At 35.7% G+C, this 21,375-nt stretch overlaps 1 protein-coding gene across 1 annotated transcript in view; it reads left to right on the top strand.

Annotated features, from left to right (window-relative positions):
* CD2AP (CD2 associated protein) overlaps positions 1-21,375 on the top strand; it is a 139,784-nt gene that overhangs the window by 70,035 nt on the left and 48,374 nt on the right. Inside the window, exons 6-11 of the mRNA XM_053668282.1 lie at positions 9,339-9,526; positions 16,015-16,075; positions 16,482-16,576; positions 18,198-18,302; positions 19,706-19,742; positions 20,776-20,838. Of these exons, the coding sequence (XP_053524257.1) occupies positions 9,339-9,526; positions 16,015-16,075; positions 16,482-16,576; positions 18,198-18,302; positions 19,706-19,742; positions 20,776-20,838 (549 nt within the window). The remainder of the gene's footprint in view (positions 1-9,338; positions 9,527-16,014; positions 16,076-16,481; positions 16,577-18,197; positions 18,303-19,705; positions 19,743-20,775; positions 20,839-21,375) is intronic.

The raw sequence follows: 21,375 nt of genomic DNA, 5'->3' as shown, positions 1-21,375 counted from the left end.
TATAGTTTGTTCTCTTGCTATCTTAAAATTTTTTTAGTGCTCCATTTTATGAAAAGCTTTACTTTTCAATGGAAATGTTATATTTCTATTTTTAAAATTAAATGACTCCTTTTGTCAAATGTATGTAACCTTTTTTGTTTTGTGTCCTTTTTCACTTTTGTTTCCTTATTTGCTTTCAGTCCCAATTCTGTAAAGCCAGTCACTATATCTGCTGGAATTCTCCTGCCTTGCATAAGTCTTCCGCACTGTAAGCCTATCAGAATCACCATTTAGATATCTAATAGGCATATTAACCTTAACTGGTTAAAACTGATTTTCTGTCCCTTTCCCTGCACCTGGAGTTGCCGTATAGTATTTTTCATCTGAGTTCATGGCAACTCCATCCCTCTTTTAGTTAGACCAAAGAATTAGATTCATCTTTTACTCTTCTTTTTAATCTTACACTTTGCTTTTTTGTGACTTATTAAATAAATGTGCAGAAGCTGTTCTCTTTTACCGCCTCCACTGCTGCTTACCCTGGTGTAAGTTTTATTTTACTGTATGGTTCTATCAGCCTGGTAATTGCCATTATCTCCCTACTGAATGTTAAAGTGCTCATCTTCTAATAGCTACCCATTTCAAGAAGTCAGGAACATTTCTGTCTCATAGCCTTTGTACTTGCTGTATACCTTTGGGAATGTTTTTTTTTGAGATGTCCTTATAGCTTTTTGTCTGATTTCAGTAATCTCAGAAGTCACCTTTTCAGTGATGCATTTCCTGGCAGCTCTGTATAAAACAGCCAAAAACTCCCATCCTTCCTCTTTAATTCCCTTATCTTTTTTGATGTATATGTTATTATTCTTTATTAATTTTCTTAGTGTCTGTCTACCCCTGTGTTAAAATATACGTGTTGTTTGTTACTGCATATTAAGTTTCTAGAAAGTTGGCACATTGGTGCTCAGTGAATAAATGAATAGTCTTTTGTGCTGTACAGAGAACTTTTCAAATACTTTGTCATGTTAAATTCTTCTAATTTTTAAAAAATACTTAGCTGAGGACACGCTCACTGATGTTAGAGAGGTGGGAGGGAGGGAGGGAGAGGGGCAAACATTGATATGCCAGAGAAACATTATTTGGTCGCTTCCTATATGCTCCCCAACTGGTTTTTGAACCTACTACCTAAGCATGTACCTTGACTGGGCATTGAACCCATAACCTTTTTGATTTACAGGATGATGCTCCAACTGAGCCATACCAACTAGGGCAAATTCTCCTAACTTTTGAGGAGTGAGTTCACTCCATTTTGAAGGTGAAGAAATTGTAACTGAGATTATTCAACATAGAGTGATAAAAATTATAATTGGAATTCTCTGATTTTTTTCTTACCTTACTATGCTATTTAACAAAGGGGGCAATGAACATTACACAATTCTCACTATTTTAGCCCACTCGTTTGCCTGTTATATCTTAATATTCTTTCAGTCATGCCTGTAGAACTGTGTTTTCATGTACTTTTATCCCTGTGAGTGTTAATGAGCAATGATAGTGGGTACAATGGCATTTCCCATGGAATCAATGCATTCTTAAATCTGAAATTTGGAAGTCAAAGCCAGTGAAGGGAAATTTTGAATATACCTAGTATATTCAATTAATTCAAAGTTTATGTATTTGTTTATTCAATATATTGAGTGCTTATTGTTGAGTATATTGTGCAAGGTTTTGGGACTACAGTAGTGAGAAACATAGGTGTGATTTTTCCCGTAATTGAAGCTTTTGGTCCTTTGAGAAAGAAAAGATTATTAGACAGGCCCTGGCTGGTGTAGCTCAGTGGATTGAGCTCGGGCCTTTGAACCAGACAATTGCGGTTTGATTCCCAGTCAGGGTACATGCCTGGGTTGCAGGCCGGTTCCCTGCAGGCCAGTTCCCAGCAGGGGATGCGCAAAGGGCAACCGTACATTGATGTTTCTCTCCCTTTCTCCTTCCCTACCCCTCTAAAGATAAGTAAATAAATTAAAAAAAAAAGATTATTAGACAAATGTTATTATTCAACATGAGAAATGTTTGTGACAGGAATGTTTAGGGTGCTGGAGATGTATATTAGAAAACCCAAATTTAGCATGGTTTGAGGGAATGCGCTGCAGATTGAGATCCAAGAATGGGTAGGAAGTCCCTAGGCAAGTGTATGTCAAGAGGGTGAAGAAAGAGGATAGAATTTTCAAGATCTGAAGAGATTCAAGTTCAAAGGGATTGAGAGTATATAGTTGGATGTGGTGAGTGTTGAGGCTGGAGAAATTATTGGGTCAGGTTTAAGAAGGTTTTACAAAAATGCTCAGTCCAGTCACTGAGAAGCCTTAAAGGGGAGTAAAATGATTGCATTTTTTTTTTTAGATTGGTTTGGTTGCATTGTTGAAAGTGGGTTGGAGAAGAAGAATAAGACTGGGACAGCAAGATTAGTTGATAATGTTCTGATGATTAAGGTAGAAATAGTGTCAGCTTAAACTAGAGGAATAATCATGGGAATAGAGAAACATAGGAGTAGGAGCAAAGAGTAGGAGCAAAATAGGGGTAGTGTAAAGAACTGCACCTTGTAATGATGGGATATGGGAATGACTAAGGAAGAAGATACTGTGGCTACCAGGTTTTTGGCTCAAGAAGATTATAGATGGAGATGTCATTTCTGTAGAGAGGAAGGGAAAAGTTTTGGGAGTTAATGAATTCACTTTGGAGAGGTTTGGTTTGAGTACTGGAGGGATATGAGGGCATCCAAGTGACGATACTTGGTAGTCAGTTATATATGTGGGTCTGAAATCTTGGAAGAAAAGTTTGGGTGGATGTTTAAATTTAGGGCTTCAACAGTATTTTAGGTGGTACAAGAAATCATGGAGTTAGATAAGAGTACTAAGGAGAATGTCTAGAGAGAAAAAGGCAAAGAGCCTCGGACAGAATCCTATATAGCAACATTTATGGTATAGACTGCCGCGGTCCAGCCGCAGCGGGTCAAGGGGTCCCACAGGTGAGGGTAGGCGTCGGCGCTGGGTAACAGACGACAACACGCCTCAAAGGACAGTGAAGCTCTGTTCCGTTTATTGCAAGTACAAGCAGGTTTTTATATTTTCATTTCAGGTAGTGATTAATATTTGCAGTATAACATGATCATTTAAGCAGAAAAAAATCAATACAAAGGTAATCAGTAAAAGTACGAAAGTCCCCATAGATTTAGTTAAAGATTATTTTAACTAGAAGAGCCATTAATCAGACAATTAGAAATATCTTATTGTATATTAAAGTTTCTCAGAATTTGGTATAGGGCATAAGGATACGCTAGACTGAGTAGAGAAAATAGGAGATTTATTATAAGGCCCTTGTGATGTCTAACTTAGCTATCTACCCTTTTTTTGCTTAAAATGTTTTTTCTGTGTACCATAAATTCTGACTCCCTAGTGACTGTTTAGTTTGTAATAACTAACTAGCCTTTGTTATTACTTTGCCTGTCTAGTTGATATATATTCCTATTCAAGGTAAAGGAGGGGCTATTCCTATGTTGCAGGGGGCTTTTAAGGGTACTTCTTTTAAGTTTCTCTAGGAGTTCTTTTATAGACATGTTTTATACTTTGATTCCCTCTAAGAAAGTAGTGAGATCATCTCCTGATTTCCTAGAGTATTCTATCTTATCTTGGGTGTTTTTCCAATGATCTGTTATTGATTAAGCTTGAATTCTCAGATTGTTCTGGTTGTTTCCTTGTGCCTATATTCCCTGACATTCTAGTATGATATTATTATTCTGTTCATTGAGCCGGGAAAGGTCTAGGCACACTATCTGAATCACTGCCAGGGTATTCATAATGATTAAAGCAAAAAGGTCATGATCCCCAAAGCAAGCACAATCACAATAGGTATTGCAGGGCCTTCCATGCCACGTCCACCAGGTTGGAAACTGCTTCCTTGAAGTCTTACACCCCCTCTCAGGACCTTGTCACGGAGAGAGGGATCCAACAGTGGACGCGGCAGTGGACGTGGCAATAGACCAAGACAGAGTAACTAAAAAGATGATGAAAAAGGCACAGAGAGCCAGGAGGAAACCTGTGAGTGTGTGGTAGGTAACCAAGGTATAAGAGTTTTTCAGGGAAGGCATAGATAGTAGTGTCAGATGCTGCTATGAGGTTAAGTAAGGTAAATAAGATACAAAATAAAATATAACCCTGGATTTAGGAATGAAGAGATCATTAATAACCTGGGCAAGAGCAGTAAAGAGAGGTAGGTCACTGGGATAGAAGCTGAATTGAGGAGGAAGGGAGGTGAGTCAGTGGACAGTAAGTATATAGCAGTGTAGCAGTTGATGATAACATATGTCCAAGAATGTTTTTGTTCTTTAAAAGGAAGTTGATTATTTTTTTAAATTTGTATTATTATTTTAATCTTCACCCAAGGGATATGTTTATTGATTTTGGAAAAGGGAGAAAAACGTCGATGTGAGAGTAGATCTTAAAAGTTCTCATTAGAAGAAAAAAATTTGCAATTATGCATTGCAATGGCACCAGAGCCCACTGTCTCTCTCTTCATGTACACACACCGAGGGAAGGCCTTGTGAGGACACAGTAAGAAGGCAGCCATGTTCAAGCCAGGAAGAGAGACAACCAGAACCCAACCATGCTGGCACTCTGATCTTGGGTTTCCAGCCTTAAGAACTGAAAATGCTTAACACTCTCATTAAAATTAAGTTTGTAAATTCCAATTGGCAGGCCAATTAACTGGATAATAACATACAGTTTCATTTTAAATATAGACATGTGTCTCTTACGATTGGATAAATTCTGAGAAATGCGTTGTTAGGTAATTTCATTGTTGTGTGAACATCACAGAGTGTGTTTACACAAACCTAGATGGTATAGCCTACTACACACTGAGGCTATATGAAACAGCCTATTGCTCCTTAGGCTATAGACCTGTCCAGCATGTTACTGTACTGAATACTGTAGTCAGTTGTAACACTACAGTAACTTTGTATATCTAACATCTAAACATAGAAAAGGTGCGGTAAAACATGGTATGAAAATGCAGAATGGCACACCTATATGGGGCATTTACCATAAAGGACTGGGATTTGCGCTGGGTGAGTCAGTGAGTGACTGGTGAGTGAATGTGAAGGCCTAGGACGTTATTGTACACTGCTGTAGACTTTATAAATGCTGTACACACAGGCTACACTAAATAAATATTTTTCTTTAATTATAAAATAACCTTATCTTACTGTAACTTTTTTTGCCTTATGAACTTTAAAATTTTATTAAGTAAAAAAGTTACAGTAAATAATGAATTGAGCTATGATTTTATGACTACTATGACATCACTAGGTAATCGGACCTTTTTTGATTCATTATAGTCTCATGGGACCATTGTTATATACTCCGCTGATTACCAAAATGATGTTATATGATGCATGACTATATTACAGTACAGGTTTTTTAAAAGGATGAAAAAAGGTATTCTCTGCAATGCACATGCAATCTGGAGTGGTTATATTAATGTCAAAGTATATTTCAGGAAAATAAATATTACCAAAGATGATAAGGAATATTTTATAATGATAGAGGCAGTTTAAAACATTTACATAACAATTCTAAATATGTATAACCTAATACCAGAACTTGAAAATACATGAGACAGAAACTGCCAGAAATTTAAAGAAACAGACAAATCCACAAGTAGATTTGAACATGTTTCTCTCAGTAATCAATAGAATCAGTGGTCCAAAAAAATAAGTTTATAAGACTTGCATAACGTCAAATGAGTGGACCTAATTGACATTTACAGAATACTTAACCCAACAGTAGTAGAATACAGTCATTTGAAGAGTAGATGAAATATTTAGCAGATAGACTCTGTGTTTGGGGATCAAACAGCTCAGTGAATTGAAAAGGTTTAAGTCCTGCAGAGTACGCTTTATGACTATAGTGGAATTATTAATAACAGATATTTAGGAAATCTTCAGGTATATGGGAATTAAGTAACATTTATAAATAACCAGTGGATCAAAGGAGAAATGAGGGAAATTAGAATGGTTTTTTGAAATTAATAAAAATGGAAATACAACATACCAGAATTTGTGGAATGCAGGTAAGGCAGCACCTGTAGAGAATTTTATAGCTTTAACAGCTGATTAAAAAAAGAGAAATATAAAAATCAGTAAACTTGATTTATATCTTAGACTAGTAAAAGAGCAAATTAAATCTGAAATAATTGGAAGGAAGGAAGGAAGAGCCCAAAACTGTGAAATAAAAAAACAAATTAATAGTCAAGGATATCAATAAAAGATAAAAGAATTGATAAAGCTGATCAAGTAAAAAGAGAAACAAATATTGTGACAATCAGACATGAATGGAATAACACTACAGATCAGACAGTATAGGCATAATAAGGAAATAGTGCCTATAATTTGACAACTTAGATGAGATATACAAATTCCTTGAAAAGTACAACTTACCAAAACCAATGTAGATGAAATAAAAACTTTATAGTCCAAAAAAATTGAATTCATTATCAAACACCCTTATACAAAATTTTCTACCAAGTTGGTTTCACTGGTGAATTCTATCAAGCATTTAGTCTTAACATAAATGCTTTAAGATTTCTGAGATCTGTATGACTTTATCAAAATTTGATGAAGTCATTAAGGAATTACAAACATGATCATAAACAGAAATTCTTAATAAACCATTACCACATCAAATCCAACAAAATATGTGATGCATCATGACTAGTGGGGTTTATTCCACAAATTCAAAAATTTATCTACCATATTAACAGTTTAAAAGAGAAGAACCATATGGTCATCTCAACCAGATGCAGAAAGAGAATTTTACATATTCAACATTATGATAAAAATTCTCTATAATAGCCACAGAAGGGAACTTTTAGTATTGGATAAAGCTTGTCTATGAAAAAATCTGCAGTCAGCCCTGGCTGGTGTAGCTCAGTGCACTGACCACAGGCCTGCGAACCAAGGGGTTGCCAGTTTGATCCCCCATCAGGGCACATGCCTGGGTTGCAGGCCCCCAGTAGGGACCCGTGAGAGGCAACCACACATTGATGAGTCTCTCCCTTTTTTTATTTCTCTTTCCCTTCCCTTCTCTCTAAAAATAGGTGAAATCTTTTTTAAAAATCTGTAGCTACCATCTTAATGGTAAATAAAAAGGACTGAAGTGTGGAAGTGTGGATGGTTTACGCATATTCTACTTAGCAGGAGAAGCAGATAGAAAAGACGTGCTATATGATTAAATTTGAAATCTAAAAATGACATTGCATTTAATAGTGAAAAATTGAAGACCAGTCATTCTTGAAAATGTAGAGTAGGAAGGATTGACTGAGATAGTAAACAAAGTATCCTTTTGGGCATGGCAGCATGTTTTATATTGTTGGGTTACATGGGGCACACATTTATCAAAAAGTATTGGATTGTGCATTTAAAATGGGTTTACTTTTTTGTATATAAATATTCTCTCAGTAAAGTTGACTTAAAACTGTATTACAAAAAGTATATGAGGAGGGACCCACAAAAACCTGGAATTATTTTCTGGAGGGCAGGTCCCTCATAGGACAGGCTTATTACCTCCTAGGCGAGTGTTGTAGGAACCCATTTGTGTCAGTATATCAGGTGGTGTTGTGAGAGGCTGCGTTTGGCTTCAGTGAATTTTTTTTTGAAGACTCGGTGCATTTGCCCATTTCATGATAGGTGATTTACGTGCGTGCCTGCCCACATGACACTGAGTGTTCAGTAGTTTTTGACCAAAAACAGCATGCCCCCTGCCTCATGCCCTACCCTCCCTATTCACCCAGTCTCATCCCAAGAGACTTTTTTTTGTTTCCCTGGATAAAAAAAAAAGTCCTCAAAGGGAAACAATTTGCCAATGTGGAAGAGGTAAAACAAAAACGGCAGAAGCACTAAAAGGCATCAAAATCATTGAGTTCAAAAACTATTTTGAGCAGTGGGGAAAAAAATCTCGATAGGTGTATTGCATCAAATGGAGAGTACTTTGAAGGTGAGTGAAGTTTAAACATGTAGGAATAAATACACAATTTCTTATAAATAACTTCGGGGGGGCGGGGACAGTTGGATATGGCTTAAGCTCTTATTGCAAGTTATAAGAGTAGATCACTGAACTTGTTGGCATTATATTTTTCATAAAATTTATTAACTACTCAGATATTTTCAAATGTGTGATTGGAGGCTTTTGTTGTTTGAATCATTGTATTAAAATATTTAAAACTGGGTTTGGGGTTCTTGGGAATTAGCTTCCAACATTGACTCTTATTTAAACCTTCTAAGGCCTTGGAAAAGTTCTTGACATCTGCTTGCCTGGTTTTTCAAAATAAGGAGTAATAGTGCTTAATGCTAAGCCTATGGGTGGTTATAAAAATTAGATATAATTCATGTATAGTGCTTAGCAAGACCATGCTACAAAAGCACAGAATAAATGATAGTTGCCATTTTTACTATTACCCATTGTTATTCTTGCTGTTAAATTTCAACATAATTTTTTAGTTTAGGGAGGCAAAATTTATGTATTTCTCCCCATTTCTCATCCTCATTCTAAAACGTTTCTGGAATTTTTTTGTATGAGTTACTCTAGAAATTTATTTCTGAGATTATAAGGTCCTTTGAGAATCTGTTATAAGCTGTGCTGCTTTTGCCCAGAAAAATGAACTGAAAAAATACCCACATAGTTTTCCATGGGGCTGTTAATGAACTCATTGAGGACTCTAAATAAGAACCTTTGCTATTGAGCAAGAATGTAGAAATAACTTTCTTACCATTTAATGTTAAACGCTATTTAATTTTTTTTACCACTATAATGTAAATTTTCATGGACTGCTTCACATTTGTAACTTATGTTACTTCATCCATGAGTTAAGATGATAGGTCTTAAACTGCTGACTTTCTAAAATAAAAATTTGCTGATATTCCCAGTTTTTGTGTTTGGAAACTCACCCTAACTTTAATCAGATTGAATTGTATAATTTAAAAAATGATTAATTTTATCTTTTTATTTTCACTGTTACATTTCATACCATCTTTGTCCGAAGCAGTAAATCCGACATGCTGTTGTAAGAATCATATATAATGTGATTTCCTAATTAGCACTTTGCTAATTAAAAATACCTAAATTTGTATTGTTATACCCAGCATCCAGAAAAATATCAATGTAAAGTGCTTTTTACTCTTGGATATAGTAGTATTTAGTCATTTCATTGTTTTTGATATTTTTTATTAGGCGTTATATAGCGTAAACACAGTGGAGGGGGGAGTATCAAGAATTTCAGGATGCTGGGTGTCATTCTTCAAAAACACATTATTCTTTCAGAAACTGTCTGGACCGGGCCTGCCTTAACGTTCCCCTCTCCGGGGAGTGGGAATGAAAGTGCACCTGGATCGGTTACACAGCCAAAGAAAATTAGAGGAATTGGATTTGGAGACATTTTTAAAGAAGGCTCTGTGAAACTTAGGACAAGAACACCCAGTAGTGAAATAGAAGAGAAGAAATCAGAAAGGGTAATATGGATAAAACTTTACTTAGATTAACTCCACTATTTTTCTCCTTAAGCATTTTGCAGAATGTAAAAGTCACTTTGCAACTTTTAAAGATCCTATTTTGAAATCTGTAGTTATTGATTAAGAAAAGTTGTGAGAAACTCTTTTCAAGTTTACAGCAATTAGTGTTTATATTTAATTTTTATAAAATTAGAATGTTTTGTGGTAAATTTAACACAAACTCTTAGTGGAAGCTTTAGAATTACAATTGTCAGTTTAAAATTAGAAAAGGCAAGGCTTTTCTTTTTGCCTTTTAAAGTTAAAATTATATATTTTTTTCCTTTAATTTGAAGTAAGCCTCAAATGAGCCATTTTAAAATGGCTTTGCAATGAGAACTAAGTTTATTAGTCACTGTTTAACTTTCCTGTGGCTTGTCAGCAGTGGTGACATCTACTCACCTTCCTCTGTAAATGTATGGAGAACTTTATTTTTCTTAAGCATTTCACTAGCAATGCACCATACATTTTTAATTTCTAACATGAGATTTTAAACTAAATATATAAGTTTTTATTTTGGGGGAAAAGTAACTACAATCTTAATTTCAGAATTGTTGTTTCTAGTGTTAACATCAAGGAGCTTCAGAGACTTAAGTTGTTATTTGGGGGGGAGGGGGCGGATAGCTAAAATTTTACAAGCATTTAATTCAGGGCCATTGTTCTTGGTGTTTAACCTCTGGGATTTCCAGATGGAGTGTTCAGATAGGATGCTTTTCCTGTGAAGTTGTTAGGGCATTGTTTCCCTTGTAGCTCTCATTTGTATGTCTTTATTTAACTCCTAAGAGTTTAAAGTATTTTGTATTTAATTGCTTGGTTTAGCAATATTTTACTTTTAAGACTCTCTTGGCTGGTGAAATATATTGTGAAGTTTTCTCCTAATGTGTTTAGTTTCAACATTTTTTTTTCTTTCTAGCTTGCTGCATATTTTCTCATGTAATTATGATTTGGTTCAGGAAAGAAAACTTGTACTTTGAATCCTGTCTTCTGTTAGGTCTGACACTGCCTAGCCTTCAGATTATGGGTCCTAATGGATTCTTGGTTTTAAAGATTGGAGTTCTTGTGGCTTTTGGAGTACTGTTGTATAACCATATAATAGCTAGGAATGTTGGAGAAGCAATGTCTACGTTAAGAGAGACATTGGATTAGATGATCTGGGGCCTCTTTCCAGCTCTTAAACTTGTAACTCCATTTGATTAATGATATCACTAACAATTTTTAAGTATCTTTATTAAACAAAGTAAAATTGCAAAAGCAAATTGTACCTTTTTCCTAAGACCGCTGCTTTAAAGTGCTGTCTTATCTTTGGCTCAAGAATCATTTATTTTGCTTTGGAAGGTCTTTCAGGACAACTTGAGCAATCTTCTCAGGTGATATTGGCTAAGGAATATATGTGATCAAAACATTAGTAATAGCATTTAAAAGATGTCCAGAGCTACTACAGTTACAGGTCCAGGTTTGTTAATAAGAGACACAGCTGTGGAACAGGGATTCACACATGTTTTTCTGGGTGTTGATTTTTGGGTAGTTTGAAGACTTGGTTGTACATTTGTAGCTCATTGTCTTTCCTGGCCAGTCTATAGTCTTCATATCACAAGCATAGTGTTTGCTGATGGAAAGCTGAATGAGATTCTGCTTGTAGATATTTAACAAAAAGTTCCAAAAAAAGAGCTCTTACTCATAGACCTGGTGCATTGGTTTCAGAAGTGCATTAGGGATACATTTTCATCCAAGCCTGGTCATCTACCTGATAACACCACCTTGCTCTTCACTGAACAGCTGCTCTATTTCTTTGCTTTTCATTAATTATAACACTTCAGTGTAACACTTTCAGTGCTTCCCATTAATTGTAACACTTCACAACATTCATGGTGGATGTTTGAAAATATCCTCTAAAGGACTTTCTCATTTGGACTTTGTTGACTTTTTCTTCTGTGCTACTTAGTGAGTTCATTAATTTCTTCTGTGTGTTATCCACCACTTCCTGTGGGACCTCATTGTGTTTTTTAAATTCTTTAATTTGTTCTTCCTTCTGATCCAAGCCAGCATTCACTTTATTCATACACCTTGTAACATGCTCTCGGTTTTCGGTCTAGGCTGTCTGGCTTCTCCATCTATTCAGCTAGTACCAACTTCAGGTTAGCTAGTGCGTGAGGATACTGCTTTTTTTATTTCCAAGAGACAGAAAGCTGTAGTAACGCTCACTCATCTCTCTCCTTGGCGACAACATTCAGTTGTTCATGCAGTGACTACCTATGTACTGGTGTGAAGGCTTGCCTTTTCCATTGCATTAAAAGGTGAACTTGGCTTTTCCTCCAGTGCTGTGATTTTCCTTCTAAGGTTCCTTCTAAATTGCTCTATCTTCTACAGCCCAGGCTCTGGAAAAGGACAGTCTGGTGGTTCTAAAGCACCAGGGGATCTCTTGAGTTGTTGGCTTAAGTGTAATTCCTTGTCACATAAATATTGATCCTCTTTCCCTAAGACACAGTTTCTGTTTCTGTTTCAATGCCAAAGTGACATACCTGTCTCTTCCTCAAGAGATATAACTACATCTTTTAAATAGTTTTTATTGATTATGTTATTACAGTTGTCTCATTTTTTTCTCTTCTTTATTCTCCTCCACCCTGTTCCTCCTCCTCCCACTATCATTCCCCCAACTTAGTTCATGTCTATGGATCATACGTATAAGTTCTTTGGCTTCTCCATTTCCCATACTATTCTTAATCTCCCCCTGTCTATTTTCTACCTTCCATTTATGCCTCTTATTCCATTTTTCCCATTCTCCCCACTCTCTCTTCTGGCTGATAACCCTCCATGTGATCTCCATTTCTGTGAATGTGTTCCTGTTTTAGTTGTTTGCTTAGTTCGTTTTTGTGTTTGTTTTTAGGTTCAGTTGTTGATCGTTGTAAGTTTGTTGTCATTTTACTATTCATAGTTTTGATCATCTTTTTCTTAGACAAGTCCCTTTAACATTTCTTATAATGAAGTATGGTGATGATGAACTCCTTGAACTTGGCCTTATCTGGGAAGCACTTTATCTGCCCTTCCATTCTAAATGATAGCTTTGCTGAATAGAGTCATCTTGGATGTAGATCATTGCTTTTCATGACTTTGAATACTTCCAGCCCTGTCTGGCTTGCAATGTTCCTTTTGAGAAATCAGCTCATAATCTTATGGGAACTCCTTTGTAAGTAACACTCTTCTTTTCTTTTATTGCCTTTAAGGTTCTTTCCTTATGTGTAATCTTTGGTAATGTAATTATGATGTGTCTTGGTATGTGCTTCCTTGGATCCAATTTTTTGGGACTCTCTCAGCTTCCTGGACTTCCTGGAAGTTTATTTCCTTTGCCAGATTAGGGAAGTTCTCCTTCATTATGTTTTCAATTTCTTTAATTCCTCTTCTTCTGGGGATTCATCTGAATCCCTATGATTCGAATGTTGGAACGTTTAAAGTTGTTCCAGAAGTTCCTAAGCCTCTGTCCTCTCCTCATTTTATTGAATTCTTATTTCTTCATTTTGTTCCCATTGAATGTTTATTTCTTCCTTCTCCAAATCATTGATGTGAGTCCTGGTTTCTTTCCTGTCACTATTGGTTCTCTATACGTTTTCTTTTATTTCATGTTTCATAGCCTTAACTTTTCCCTTTATTTTTTAACTATACTCAACCAGTTCTGTGAGCATCCTGCTTATTAGTGTTTTAAACTCTGCATCTGATAGGTTGGCTATTTCTTCATTGCTTAGTTGTATTTTGGAGGAGTTTTGATCTGTTTTTTTTTTTTTCATTTGGGCCATATATATATATATATATATATATATATTTTTTTTTTGTCTCAGTAAGCCAGTTACGTAGTAAGAGGCAGAGCTTTAGATACTTGCAAAGTTGCTTCAGTGTGTTGCTGTTGTGGGGAAGGGGTTGGAGAGGGAACAGTGCTGCTTACTCAGCTCTTGCTCTGCTGTTAATCACTTCCTCCATATGCCACAAGCAAATTGGGTCTTTCTGGTGCTGATTCCTGGGTGGGTGGTTTTGTGTATGTTCTCAGACTCTGTGGGTCTCTCCAACAAACTATCCTGGGAGTTGGAGTTTCTCCTGCTGCTGCAATTCCCACAGGTTTTTACAGCCAAAGGTTTTTGAAGCTGTATTTCCCTGTACTGGAACCCTGGACTGCGTGGTCTGTCTCACCTCCCAGTTCTTCCTCCTGGTTTATCCTGCTCCACCAATTGCTGCCTGGCCTGCCTTGGTCTTCTAGCCGCCCCCTTGTCTCGGGTCCTTTCTACCCAGGCTGCCTGTCTCTGCCCCATTGCTGGTCTGGATGAATGTTTCCTTTTTAACTCCTTGGTTGTTGGACTTCCATACAGTTCAGTTTTCTGACAGTTATGGTTATGTTTTGTTTTTAAATTTGTTTTTGTCCTTTTTTCAGTTGTGCGAGGAGGCAAAATGTGTCTACCTGCTCCTTCATCTTGTCTGGAAGTCCTCAAGATACAACTGCTTTCCAAAGCTAATTTAATTCCCCTGTCCTGCTCTTTTTTTCCCAATAGTTCCTCTACAGCAAGAGCCTTCTTCATCATAGCAACGTATTCCAGTTCTCTTTCCTTGTCAGTAGAGAGTCACGTATTTTTCTCTACCCATGCTTGATTTTCTGTTTCCTTTTCCTGAGATGTTTCTACAGTTTTTTAATTTTCCTGTTTGATTTTCACAATGTTGACTTCAAAAATCAGTAGTCTTTCAGTTTGTGTACTGCCTTCCTTAAGAGTTATTTTCATTATTTTATTAGTGAAATTTTTACTTAAAGAGATGAATTCAATTCGATTTTTGTGCTGATTCCTTCTCCAAATTCTGATTGTCACCAATGAGATTGTTATGGTTTAAGTTGCTCCATCTCATTACTTTATTTTTAGTATTAGACTGTGCTTGTTGCACACTCAGTGCTTCTTCCATAGATGTACTTTGTGGAAGAACTTTTTCCTTTTGTCATGTTATCATTTTGCTTCATAATATCAGGATTCAGTTCACATTTTTTTATTGTTTTTTTATTTTTCTCATTTGTCTGGTCTTGTTCTCTCCTTGAAACATCTCTTATTTTGTACAGAATATAATTTTTTCTTGTGGGATATAAGTCTAATTCCAAGACCTTTGATCTTCTTGGTAGACTGTTATTCTTCTGTTGCAGACTTTGAATAGATTTTTGCATTATCACAAATTTAAAAATCATCAGATTCTCTGAATCCCAAGCCACACTGCTGTGAAAGATGTTCAAGTTGTTCGATTTTTTTTCTTCATATTTATTTACTTTATCTTGATACCTTTGCCTTACTTCTGTCACTTTTTCTTCATGAACATTCTGCTATATTGCCATTTCAACTTGATGATTATCAATATCTTTGGGGGTTTTTTTGTTCAAGTTTCTTGATGGTATATTGAAGTCTGTAAAATTCATGGTCGTCATAGGTGTTCACTGTGAAAGTCTGAGCAAAACGTCTCCAATAGCTAACTTCAGCCTCGAGTGTTACAGCTTTGTTTGACAGTGGTTATTTCCTGTTGTGATGAAATCAGGTCTGGAAAGTCCATATCATATCTGTTGTGAGCTGATGCAGGGGTTGATGGTACATGGCCAGCTCCAGAATTTCCTGAATGAATGGTTGGCTGCAACTTTGCAACTTATTCTTTACCACCATCTGTCTTTTTTAAAGGGATTGATTTCTAAGTCTTTCTGTTGTAAGCAGCAGATTCATGAGAGTTGGTATCACTACCCAAAGAAGGTGATGCAGGAGCTAATGGTACAAGGACAGCTCTAGAATTTCCTGACCAAGTAGTTGACTGCGGCTTCTGCGACTTAGTCTGATTTTAGCACTTGGGAGCTGGAAGATCTGGCCGGGGCCTAACAAGGGGCTCTTTAGTGACACATCCCCAGCAGCCCTCCCCTGCTTCCTCTGTCTCAGAAAATCCACACTGCCTTTGACTTTCTTGTCACACAGCTCATGTTGTCCTGCAGCTTGTGGTTTCCATGCCACCGTTTTTGGGGGTTTTTTTTTACATTTGAAGTTGAATTCACACAGTGACACACATCATCTTAAGACCACAAGTGGGCATATTTGGCCAAATGTCCATGCCTGTGCATCACGCCTACACTTGTAATCTTTCCATTGCCGCTTATGCCCACTCCTATAAGCCCTCAGAGAGTTGCCTCAGCCTCACCCTACAAGATGGCTTTGCCAGGCCTACTCTGATCACTGATTTAGGAGTTGATAAAGTAGAGAAGTTATGGGTTTTAAGCTATCATTTAAATAGCTTTTGATATCTGGGTAGAGTGTTCAGTCACATTATTACTAATATGGCTCTAAGTACCATTAGGAAAAGCTGGATAACTGTAAATGCAAATTTTGTCTAATAGTATTATCTTTATTCTAACTTAAAATATATTATCTCATCCTTCTCTGTTCTGGCCCTTAATCCTGTAGTCACAAGGATCCAGAACTCAGAGTGTGGAGATAAAAACAGACACTGAAGGTAAAATTAAAGGTAAGTGTTTGAATAAAAATTTTATACTAGGAATGAAAGATGCTCAAATATGTTGGATTTTTTTTAAACTTTCATCAACACTGTACTACTTGATCAGAGTATTAAATCCTGCCAGGTATTATAAGCACCATGAGTTAAGGTTTTTAATATGCTTTGTTCTCTAAAGTTCTACCCCAACAGTTAGAACTGAACCTATAGTATAGTAGGACTTAGTTTAGTAAGTAGTTGAATGAAGGATGAATAAAATTGTTACTTTACTTAGCTCAGCATGTAGTATTGGCTGAAATTATTAAATTCATTTTAATAGCTTCTAGTGTACCTTTCTTTGCCCAAAATAGAGACTTCATAGGTATGTGTTGAAAGAATCCATTTATAGAAGCCACATTATTTACATTCTTTATTTTAGCTAAGGAATATTGTAGAACGGTATTTGCCTATGAAGGTGCTAATGAAGATGAACTTACTTTTAAAGAAGGAGAGATAATCCACTTGATAAGTAAGGTAAGATCTTTCTCTGTTCTTCACTGAATTGTATCATGTAATTATTTATAGAAATATTTCTCAATACTCTTCTATTTCCCCCTAGCATGTGAGCTTTAGAAGAGCTGGGACTTTCTCTTACTTATTTCTGTGTCTTGAGAAACCTTCACATACTCTGAGCACAAAGTGAGTGCTCAGAGAGGGCTTTGTTTTGTTTTTAGATTTTCACTATCTTTGTTATAATATATTGGAAAATTACCATCATGTTGTGTTTTTCCCTCTGACCCTAACCCCCTCCAGGTTTATCTTCTTTCTCTTTTATCTCAATCCATTTTTCCCACCTAATGTTTGTTGCTTTTAAGAGAAAAAAAAAAACCCAAGAAGTAATAAGGAAATAATTTAACTGTCCATCGGCATGTAAATGCTTATGAAACTATATACTGTGGGAAATAGTGTGGCTATTTCAAAGAATGAGGTAGCTTTATAACTTGGAAAAAGAAAACTCAGTATTATTGGTATATGGGCAGAATCCTATAATTGTATCTTGTAATACAGCAAAATTATAAATATTTTGGTTTTTTGGTATAATTCTATCGTATAGTTTTTGAAATTTCTTCCCCCACTCCTCTTTTTTTAATCCTTACTCGAGGACTTTTAGCAAGAGCAGGAGGGAAGGAAAGAACCGTGGATTGGTCACCTCTTATACTCACCCCGACCAGGGACCAAACCAGTAACCTAGACATGTGCCCCAAGCAGGAATCAAACCCACAAATCCTTATGCTTATGGAGGCCACTCCAACCAACTGAGCCACATCAGCCAGGGCTTCATCGTTTTAAATTAACAATCAGGTGGTTCACTTTATGCCATTTTGAATATTCATACAGTTTGGACTAATTGCTCATGGAAGGATGGCATTTGGAAGGAGTTGAAAAAGAGCCTATTAATTTCTAATGCTTGTGAATAATATAATTTAATATTTGGTGTATAAAATGTTGGGAAGATTGTTAAGTAAGAAACAGTTTGGTAATTCATGTTCTCTGTTCACCCTCTCCATTTTCTGTCCTTTTTTTTTCTTCTATCCAACAACTTTTTTTTTATCCTAATCCACGGATAGTTTTATTACTGACTTTAGAGAGAGACAGAGAGACATCGGTATGAAAGAAAAACATCTATTGTTTTCCCTTATCTGCCCTGGGAATCAAAACTGAAACCTTTTAGTGTACAGGATGGCATTCCAACCAACCGAGTCACCCAGCCAGGGTATCCAAGAACTTTTTATCTTTGTAAATTAAATTGAAAGTTACCTGACTTATTTTTTAAGAAATTAGCACTAGCTGGTATGGCTCATTGGATTGAGCACCAACTTGTAAACTGAAAGGTCACCAGTTTGATTTCCAGTCCAGGGCACATAACCTGGGCTTCGGGCTAGGTCCCCAGTTGGGGGCATACAAGAGGCAACCAGTCACACATTAATGTTTCTCTCCCATTTTTCTCCCTTCTTTCCCCTCTCTCTAAGAATAAATAAAATCTTTAAAAAAATTAAGCCCAGTTTTATAACTACTGCTTAGAAGTATTTGTAATTTTTTCTCTTATTTAAAGATAATCCATACAATCTTAATTATTCTTCACTTTGTGTTTTAGGAGACTGGAGAAGCTGGCTGGTGGAAGGGTGAACTTAATGGTAAAGAAGGAGTATTTCCAGACAATTTTGCTGTTCAGATAAATGAACTGGATAAGGACTTTCCAGTAAGCATTTATTTTTTAATGGTGATAATAGTTTAAAGAACTTTAGCCAATATTTCTTTGTAAACAGAGTTTTTATATTGTTACTGAATAGTTTTATGAGAATATTACATTCATATCTTCAGGTAACTTATAAAAACAAAACACTATTTCAGTTCTATGCTTTATTCCTGTTTTTTTCACCCATTGATTATAGTAGAAGGTAACCTTAGACTCATTATTACAATTAAAAGGAAAAAAGCTGGCTATACCAGTTAGACACATTAGCATTTGCCTGGACGAAATTATATTTTTATTTAGTTCTGTTGAAAATAAGGCAATTTCTACCTTACTATTATTTTCTCAATGCATTTTGTGGAGAAAAAGAAGCAGTCTTCACTTCCTTATAGGATTTAATATGTATATTTTATTTCTCATGGTGAATAAAGTGAGGCTGGGTTTTGTCAGTGATCTTTTGGTTTTCTACAATTTGATCCCTTTTTTCCTCCCATAGAGTGATGGATCTAATTGAGTCTTTAAATAAAGTAGGGGGAAGGGGAGTTAGAGAGCAGACACACAACGAGACAGTCTACCATATTTGATTTAGGCCAGCACAGAAATCTGGGATCTTTTTGGTCTTTCATTTAGGTCAGTAAGTTATTGCAGCTTACAGTTTACAGTAAGCTGTGAGCCTCCACAGAGGCTCACACCATCCTAGGCCCTTCCTTTGCTGGATTTGATTCCCTATTGATTCAGCCTTCAGTGTGCCTTATTTTTTATACTTTTCTTAATGAACACACATTATTGATTATTATTTTTAATTTGGAAAAACCAAATTCACATACTTAGAATGTGTCTCAAGCTTTTAAACATATTAAGTAGACTCTTATAAGTGACTGACTCCTTATAAGTCTGAGAGAATTTAGACAAAATGAGGAAACACAAACCTTTGCCTTTATCTTCTCTTTGAGAGTGAAGAGTCTCTCTCACTGAAAGAGAGACTTTCAGTGAAAGGTAGATGTATTTACTAGATACTTTGTTTTTCATTTAAAAGCAAAGTCTCTTTCTCTACCTTTCCTTGCTACGCCTCCCTCCCCACCCAGTTTAGCTGTTAAAGAAGGTAAAATGGTGCTGGGAATCTTAAGCTGTGGGAGGGAGGACAGAACATTTTTATTGATCATTAAGAATTTGTAGGTTTATCTTACAGTGATAAATTTTGAAGTACTTGAATTTTTATCTAGGAGGTATTTGTTCTAATAGATAAATTTTGTTGGTGACCTTTTGTGGTGTTGTCAGGATTTATCTTGTAATTTTTAGCAGATAGGGGTTAAACAGAGATATTCATATACTTTTGATTTTAATGACCAGAATCTAACTATATTTAATATTCAAGTATTCAACTATTTTTACCATTATTACTTTAATAGAAACCAAGGAAACCACCACCTCCTGCTAAGGGTCCAGGTATGTAAAAAAAACATTATTCAGTTTGCTATTCATATCTTTATGTTCTAAAATTGTGAAATTGGGTCTAATATATGTGTTATATACCAATTTTTAGAAATATATAAAAATTGAGTGTTCACATACATTAATATCAGTATTTGTTTAAGTACAAGGCATATAAAATTGGAGTCTTGAAATAATTTGTATGCTTTAGTTCTATGTCATTTTGGGTTAAAAGAATTGACTAAGTTTAAACCTGCTAAGAAAATTTAATATATTGACCTGACAAATTTTATTTCCTATGTTTTCAGATGAAATCAATTTGTTAATGTTGCAAAGAAAAACTGATTTATGTATTCTTCCTTAAGAAAATGCACCAGGGAATTTAACAAATTAGAAAAGTTTATTTTTTAAAGACAGTTGAATTACACAAACCTAGAAGAGTTTTCTAGAGTTAACTTTTTATAATCTAGCTCTTTGTGTTTCTGTCAATTTCCAGCCTCCAGTTTCTGATTTTTTAAAATATAGTACAATTTTTTTCTTGAAAGATTTGCTTTCTTTGGAATAATGTAAGTTCTTTTTTTCTCAATGGTTTTAGCTTTGTAGTTGCTAACCTAATCCCAAAAAAGGAAAGCACAAGTTAGAAGTAATTTTTATATTAGACAGTGTTGAAGGCTTTTTGGAAACTAGTGAAATTGGGATTACAAAGTTAATTAAAATTGTATAACATGAAACAGTCAGAATAGGAGCATTTCAAGTCTCAGTAGTCAATTTGAGACAGTATAACAGTAGAATATTTCCATCATGAACACCTTCATTTGACAAAAAAGGAGCTGAGATTACAGAGTTACTACCTACTCATGCTAACCGTGACAGGTATAGCATTAGATGCAGCCTAGTGATTTCTGTTATTTTGTTCTTTCTGTTAAACCACATTTTAATCTGATGTTATTTTTTAACTAGCCTCTAGTTTGTAGTATAATTGTTTTTGTTCTCTAAAGCGATTTTTTTTTTAAGTATTAACTTTGGGGGGGTTTTGTTTGTTTTTTAGCCCCAAAACCTGAACCGATATCTATGGAGAAAAAGTGTTTTCCTATAAAGCCTGAAGAAAGAGGTATGGCTAATCTTTCCACTTTTAGAAAAAATACCTTTTTTTTTTTGTGATTCTAAAGAAAAACATCTCTCCACACTGAGTCACTTACACTGATATTAAGAAATGTTCAGTATTTACTTTGCAATGCTTGGTGTTTTCTGGGAGGAAGTAGTTTGTCAAGATCCATTGGAAATTAAGATTTTACTCAGCCCTGCCTGGTGTGGCTCAGTTGCTTGGAGTGTCATCCCGTAACCAAAAGTTTGTGGGTTGAGTTCCTGGTCAGGGCATGTGTGATCCCTGGTCCAGGTGTGTGCAGGAGGCAACTATTCAGTGCTTCTGTCCTGCATTACTGTTTCTCTGTCTCCCCTCCTCTCTAGAAACAAATGAAAAAAATGTCCTCATGGAAGAATTAAAATAAATAAATATTTTTTAAAAAGATTTTATTCAAACTAATACCAATTTACATTCATTAAAATGTTAAACTAGCCCTGGCTGGCTCAGTGGATTGAGCGCGGGCCTGCGAACCAGAAAATCACGGTTCTATTCCCAGTCAGGGCA

The sequence above is a fragment of the Artibeus jamaicensis genome, unplaced genomic scaffold (genome assembly GCF_021234435.1).
Source record: "Artibeus jamaicensis isolate MK-2021 breed Jamaican fruit bat unplaced genomic scaffold, CSHL_Jam_final contig_484, whole genome shotgun sequence".
In the NCBI taxonomy this organism is placed as follows: Eukaryota; Metazoa; Chordata; class Mammalia; order Chiroptera; family Phyllostomidae; genus Artibeus; species Artibeus jamaicensis.
Note: the sequence above shows the minus strand (reverse complement) of the source record. Positions and strands in the feature narration are given on the sequence as shown.